Source organism: Acanthisitta chloris, unplaced genomic scaffold (genome assembly GCF_000695815.1).
Source record: "Acanthisitta chloris isolate BGI_N310 unplaced genomic scaffold, ASM69581v1 scaffold28531, whole genome shotgun sequence".
Lineage (NCBI taxonomy): Eukaryota > Metazoa > Chordata > Aves > Passeriformes > Acanthisittidae > Acanthisitta > Acanthisitta chloris.
In genome coordinates, this window is record NW_008654830.1 from 1 (window position 1) to 7,710 (window position 7,710).

At 47.8% G+C, this 7,710-nt stretch overlaps 1 protein-coding gene across 1 annotated transcript in view; it reads right to left on the minus strand.

The window, feature by feature from the left end:
• Positions 1–856: 856 nt before the first annotated feature.
• Positions 857–7,710, minus strand: part of KCNB1 (potassium voltage-gated channel, Shab-related subfamily, member 1) — a 92,266-nt gene continuing 85,412 nt past the window's right edge. The window contains exon 2 of the mRNA XM_009083696.1: positions 857–2,875. Coding sequence (XP_009081944.1) covers positions 857–2,875 — 2,019 coding nt within the window. The remainder of the gene's footprint in view (positions 2,876–7,710) is intronic.

Genomic DNA, 7,710 nt, shown 5'->3' on the forward strand with positions numbered 1-7,710 from the left:
GGCGACGCGGCCGCCCGGGACCGCGTGCCCGGCCGAGCTCTCCTTCCAGCCCTACACTCCCTGGCACCGGGGAGGGGCTGGCCGCGATGCCTCCAGAGCGTCCTGCTTCTGCATGGCTCCTCCACACCTTCCCCGCCTGGGGCAGGTACCGGCTCTGAGCGGAGGGGAAGTGCCAGTCTGACTATGTCCTAGGGGATGTTTGGAATTAGATACAAGTGGTGCAACTCACCCTGCTGATATTTCAAAGGAAACGTCAGGTCCTACAGGATATTGGATTGTTAAACACACACAGAGCATTTTAATAATTGGTTTCTCTAGACTGTTATTTGTTTTAAATGGTTTTCGTTTGGATTTTCCAATAATGCGAGTGTTCCCTGTTACCTCAGACATAATATCCATCAGAGAAAGCTGTGGATGGGGAACAGCTGCCCTGAAGCAGTGAGCACTGTGTTTTTGAAAGCTTTATACCAACCCCAGCACTTTATTCCAGAGTTAAAATCTGGCTGCCTTGGCATCCTTTATGGAACTAATGCGAATCAGATGTTAACATTTCCAAAAGGAGCTCTAGCGTTCAAGGGGAGTGGATGGATATTTGGTCACATTGGCTTCACTGGACAACATGAAGGAGATCAATGTGTGATCATGATTTGCAATCCTTATTTTTGACTGATGTGGGCAATGTCTTTAGAGTTGTTCCAGAGAAGGACATTTTCACAAACCCACACTGGACCTCCCCCAGACTTTTAGAAACAGGTGGCTTGTTTCAGCCAAGTTCATGCCATGCAGAAGCTCTTTTGTTTGTGTTGACTGTAAAGACATTCCTTTAAACTTTCAGTAAGTTCTTTTGGAGCCCACCTCAGATGCTTTGATCATGTGTGTTAGCATGTCCTCCACTGCCTGGTAATACATGGACTTCTGGGGAAATGTGGTTTTCTAGTCTGACAGTCTCCTGATGTCCCTGGGTTCTTCCAGTGATACCTTCCATAGAGTAAATGCAGTTCTGCCCTATCAGCTTAGGGGAGGTGGGTAAAGCAGCAGCTTCTAGATGGTTCTTCTCTGTTCTATAAACATGGTCCTTTTGCTTTAGATAGCCACTATTTGTAACATTGTACTTGGGACTCACATTTCCGGGCGGACTCGAGTCATACATCAGCTGACCTTCGTCGTCGGTGTCAGCATCGATGTATTTGTGTATACCAGCATCGTGGAAGTTGAAAGCTAGGGCTGCCTGTGACTCTGGTGACTTCGGGGGTGTTCTTGCGCTCGCTGTAGTGTAGATCGAGGTTTCTGGGCTCATGAGAGATCTGTCAGAGAGAAAGGAAGTATCTGTGACAGCAGCAGCAGCTCCTCGACTCTTGAGAGGGTCTGGATATATTCTCAGTACATTTGAGGCTGCTACTAATGTGCTGGTGTCCTCTTCCATGAAGTTGACTTTCAGAGACCTCAGTTTTAAAGGGTTACTGGCCTTTATGGAGCTTTTGGGACTGTCTATGAAAAAAGCAGAACGGTGGGTGGCTTCCGAGCTCGGGTTCATTTCCACATACCTGGCGGTGCTGCCCTCGGGCCTGCCCTGCTCCTGGGCCATGCTGATGCCCTTGCAGGGCAGGGCAGTGAGTGGGCTGTGGGAGAAGCGCCCGGCGTCAGGGAACTCTGCCGCGCAGCTAATGAAGCTGTCGATGCTGGACATGCTCCTCATGTCGATGATCCCATCAGTGCGAGTTGTCAGCAGAGGCACCATAGGGCCGGGAAGGGATTCCATTTCCAGCTCTTCCTTTTGCTTTCCGGGCTGACTCGACTCTTTAGTGTTAAGGTTTGGCTGGGACTGAGTCTTTGCCATTTTGTTGTACATGTCCTCGAGCTGTTGGACGTTCAGGTGCTGGGGACTTGAAGACGACCTGGCTTTTTCAGGAGACCCTTGTTCCTTAGTTTCAAAAGATTTACTAGAGCTAGTTTCAGAGAGTGTTCTCTTGGTCCATTTCCATTTGCTGGGAGATAAATGATTGTCCTGAACTTTATCCTTTTTTGTGATGTTTTCTCCGTTCTTTTCAACCACGATGTCCATGAGTTCTATGCTACGGGCGAACGCATCCTTCATGTTCATGGACACAATGCTGCCATTCCTTTTTGCTCTTTCAAGAGCTTCCCTGCGCTTAATGGCTTTCTCCTGCCTCTTCTGCTCTTTGTAAAACTCAGAGAAGTTATTGACAATAATTGGGATGGGAAGAGCAATCACCAGCACTCCAGCAATGCAGCACAGTCCTCCTACTATTTTACCTAAGAGAGTTTTGGGGTAGATGTCTCCATAGCCTACTGTTGTCATGGTGATTGTTGCCCACCAGAAAGAAGCTGGGATGCTCTTGAATTTTGTATCATCCTCGTCCTTTTCTGCAAAAAACACTAAACTGGAAAAGATCATAATGCCCATGGCCAAAAACAAGATGAGTAATCCAAGCTCATTGTAACTCCTCCTCAGTGTAAACCCCAAGGACTGTAAGCCTGTGGAGTGCCGGGCGAGCTTCAGGATCCGGAGTATCCTCATAATCCGAAATATTTGGACCACTCGTCGTACATTTTGGAACTGAAGTACACTTTTATTGGATTCTGTGAGGAAGATGGTGACGTAGTAGGGTAAGATAGCCAGCAAATCTATAGCATTCAGTGGGCCTTTGAAAAACTTCCACTTCTTGGGCGAGGAGAGGAAGCGCAGGAGGTATTCCATGGTGAACCACGCAATGCATACTGCTTCCACGTGTGCCAGCTGGGGGTTATCCGTGGTCTGCCCATATTCATCCACGCCTTGTAGTTCAGGAAGTGTGTTAAGGGACAAGGCAATTGTAGATAGTACAATAAACATGATGGAAATGATTGCCAAAATCTGGAAAGGAAAGAGAAAACAGTGAGTTCATCTGGGAATACTCTACGCTGTGCAGCGCTGCCGCTAACACATGGCTGTATTTTCACTTACACACTGCAGGCTAATTCTGCTCAGTACACAGGAGTTGGGTAACCAATGCATCCCGAGCTCATTTTATTTTGGAAGCTGCTTCAGTCATGGCAGATGCATCAAGGAGACAAAGCATCTACTTCAACTCCTGTGCCTTCCTCTCCATGTAGCCAAGGAACACATACCAGGCAGCTAGGATACCAGGAGGGCTGTGAAGCAGCTCACAGCAGGAGCTTTTGATTAACTACTAATTAGGTGCCCAACAAACCCATCTGGACAACAGGCTCTGAAATCTGAGCAGGATGGAATGCAATCATGTCTGCAGGATTCGGTCAGAGCGATGTACTCCATTCAGTGCACACTTACAGCTGTAATTTCAGGTGCATTCATGGGGAATGGTGGAGAAACTTAGATGTTAACTACTGCTGCGTGATAGCTTGTTTCTAAAGACATCTCCTGGAGAGCAGGCACTGCCCCGAGAAGCAGAGACCCTGACTTGCCTTCCTGGAAGGCTCTTTTGGTGTTCTTGCTCTCGTCTCTTTGTTTTCAACCCACCATTTCTGCAAGTGTTTGGGATGTTTGCAATGGTGATTTCAATTTTTTTGTTAGGCTTTATCTCTGCCCACTATACACAGAAGGGCTTATTTGCAGGCTTAGATGTACCTGGTGGGTTTTATCTCTTTCGCTTTCAGTGTAAATATTAACACTCCATCTTTATTCAGTGAATAGCATCCAGCAGCAGTAATTGGTGTCAAACCTTCTGTTGCCTTTGATATACCTTCCTGCTTTGAAGATCAAGGCAATGCCAGATGAACATAAATAAATAAATTAGGAGATCTAAGGGTAAAATTTGGTTTTGGTTTAGAAGATTTAGCCAAGAAGCCAGGCAATAAACAGAGAGAGACATTTATCATTTCTCCCACAAGTTGCAGCGAGATGTCACCTGTACTCCCAAGATACAGATTTTTCCCCCTTATTGATCTACTGCAATCATACATCTTTGGGAATCTTGTCAGGCTAAGAAAAAGTTCTAAGTGTGAGTTGACTGTCCTCAGATATTCAAAACACTTTTCAGCTGGAAAGTATAAAAACCTGTGAGATGAAGTCTTTCCAGCAGGATTTAGAGGATCCTGCTCCTCCTGTAAAGCATACCTCATCCTGGCAGCATCCAGCATCCACCAAAAGCCACCCAAGGAGCAGCTGTGCCCAGAAAACTGGATCCAGCTGCTGCTGCCAGGCATTAGCACTGTGCAGTCGCACAGGGCTCTATCCCAAAGTATTTACAGTCTGGGATTTCAGATTATAGAAATCACCATCTGTCTCCCTAATAAGGCTTCCTATCTTGGCTGTACTGAACCTCTAGCTTGGCAGCTCTTGTATTTTCCACTGTCAGTAATGACAGACAGAAAGCTGAAGGGAAGACGTTTCCACCACTGGGAACACCTCTAGAGGGTCTCCAGGAGGCAGCCTCTCATTCCATTCCTGGCCTCTCCTCTCCCTTTCCTTTTCCAGCTTCACTTCTCTTTAAGAAGAAAAGCCAATGGGGCCAATTTGGACCTGTGCAGAAACAATCCCTCCACAGTGAATGAGACTTCAGCTGCTTATGCAACTGGAAAACTTTTTTCTAGTCACTGGAAAACAGCACCCATGGTCCTGCTCTGGAGCTCTGACCCCACACCTCACTGCTTCCCTGGCTGCTAACTGCTGTGTGACACGGGAGGAAGCACAGGGCAGAGCCTCCTCCTGCAGCACTGGCTTTCCTCACACCTCAAAAGACATGAACCGTGGCCTTGTGTGGGTGAGAACTTTTGGACTGGCAACCAAAGAGCTGAGCTTGAACAGGCTCAAGCCCACTCCCTAGAGCTCAGGCTTGGACTGGCAAGAAGGAGCAGGGATGGATAAATTCAGCATCAGGGGCTTGTTAGATTTTGCGAGTGCTGCTGAATTGTCCATGCTCCTCCTCATGGAGCAAGCTGTACCCCCCGGGCTGGCTGCTTGGCATGTGTTGGCTTCTTACGGGGGCTGGGGAGGGCACCTGCAGCAGCACTGCACCTGCATCCAGAGCTGCTGACCTGGACACACATGTTTGCAGTAGACCCTGTAAAATGCATGACAGAAACAATGGAGAAGCTTGAAGCCTGAAATTTGAAGGTATAGGAAAAAGATCAGGAGTCACAAATGGCTAAAATGACTGACCTGAGCACACACTGGTGACACAGGCAGGTGCAGGAGTCCAGGTCCTTATGGTGCCAGATCCAGGACAGCTGTTCTCCACCGTCCTCCATGGGTTCCATGGGAGCCCTGACAGGACAGGTCTTACAGGGCAGAGCAGCACAAACATCCCCTGAGCTGCTCACAGAGCTCACAGGGTTTAAGATGAGTTTTTCCCTGCACAACTTTCAGACCATTTCCACTAACAGCTTGCATGAGAGAAGCTGTGTAGTTCCCTTCCCGTTTGCTTCTGTATTTACTCTTACATTTCACCTGCAGCAACACACCATAAACTGTGACAATCCCCATTAGGTGCCTTTCTATGCTACCTGCAGAAGGAGTTGGATGGGCTTCTAATGATGGCACTGGCTTGTGGTGCAAGTATGTATAGGCAGGATTCCGGAGAAAAACTTCCTGCACTAAACTGTTCCACGAAGATTTTTGTGGAGTGACTCTCTGGATTGCTGCTGTGGCTCCTTTGTGGAAGCTGAACAACCCAAAGACAGGCAGGGCAGGGTTTTGGATGAATTCAAAGCAGTTGCTTCGAAGTGATTAGGATGATTGTACACACATGCTGGTTATTACACATGCAAATGAGACAAGCAAGCTGATTATGGGAGCAAGTGCAGCCAGTTTGAACAACTGCTGCTTCCTGAGGCAGGAGGGATGTGCCATGTTTGCAAGCCATTAATCCCCAAAACACTAGGCAGGTCACCTCACCCAGCACCTGTCAGGAGGTATCCCCTGCCCCAGGCCTGAGCCTGCTTGCTGGGTGAGAGTGGCCCCAGGGATTCAGCCTTTGCGATGGCAAGGTCTGTGCTCATCCCTGGGGGAAGAGGGCTCCTGCCTGCTCAGGAATTTCCCTCTCTCGAGCTCTGGCAGCAGCAGTCTGTGGGCAGCAGCCCAGTGTGTGCCACCCTGCAGATGGCACGGACAGGGGTGAGTCTCAGGCAGCAAAATCACTGCCAGGGACTAACCCAACTCTGAGGTCTGGGGCTTTTTATCACTGATTATCTGTTCTTTGCACTGCTAAAGACCTAACTGAGATCAAGGCGTAAGACCAGAGGCTTCCAGGGCCATGAAGATTAATGAGAAGTGGCTGTCCAAAGCCCATAGGTGGCTCTAAAATCTCAGGGTAAGCATCCGAGATCTCTCTGCTCATGGCAACATGCCCTATACTTTTTCTGTCTTCGTGCTCGGTAATGAAGCTGATATAGCAAGGAGAAGGGGTGGTGTGTGGGAGAGAGTAGGAGGGTGTTTGAATATAGATTTGATATTCTTGGAAATACGATGAGGAAATTGTTATGTAATCAGAAGTTCAATAATGGTTTTGTCTAATGTGCTTTTTTAGCTCCATCAAGGCCTGCAGAATAAACTTGGCATCAGGACCAGGTTTCATTCATACGCTCCATTTACTGAGGGATTTTTCCTGCAGCCCCCCTGCTTTCCCAAGCTACAATACACTTTGAGTCAGACTGTCCAGCTCCATCCTGCCATGCCTGTGCCAGCCTCTGTCTCTTCAGGCTCCGAGAGCACGGTGTATTTTGAGCGATACCCCACGTGCTGCACAGTGCAGAAACAGATGGAGAGTTCCTTAATCTCCTCCCTGCTTCATTCTGCACGGGAATAACATCTCCTGCTCACAGCAGCTATACATGTCTATGGTATTTATTGACAGGGACTCGTTTTAGGAAACATATCTTCACTAGAAAATGCCTATTTATTGATAAGCTGAAAGTGTTTGCAGAACAGGGTCACTTGTGATGTCAGGATCACGACCACTGGCTCGCAGGATGTTTTTGCTAGAAAGTGCTGAGGCATGATGAAAGGTAATGCTTCTTGCATCACAGCAAGTTGGGGCCAAACCTGGAGATATGGTTGCAAGGGAAGGACAGAGAAAATATAATCTGCTTTTTCAAATGGAAAGATGGTAAAATGTAACATAAAACCTTGAATCTCCAAAACCCTTAAGCCCCACTGAGTCCCTAGAGCCTAAACCTGTGCTTAAGAGTTTTCCTTGGCCTGGCACCTTGCATGCCACTTCTGCATCCAGCCCCAAGTGGGTCCTTGGGACTCCTGCACCAGGAGATCTGTGCTCTGCAGGGCCCTGCAACCCCAACTCACACCTTGTGGCACCCAGTGACTGGGTACAGAGTCTGTGAGAATGGAAACTCCTACACTGTGAGCACCACTGCACGGGATAAAATCCAGAAAAACAAAAGCAAGATACAGCCATTTATATTTTGCTTTGGAAACACAAGAGATCTTAATTTTGATATTTGCCTGGAAAAGCCCAGATTGAGTAATGGATAATTATTTGATTTCAATTATAGCTGTAATAACTTTATCTGCTGAGAGAGTAAGTCTATTTAGTTTAAAAGGGGATACAATACTTCTGCTGCTGATGTGTCAATGCTTTGTTTGCCTACGGGCACTCGGAGAGCTGCTGACTAAGCTGAAGTGGGCAGAAAGTCGCCCTCAGGCTCGGGCTGCCTGCAAACTCCTTAGCACCCTTAAGAACGTGTCCAGCTGTCAGAGAGCCATCAAACCCTGCT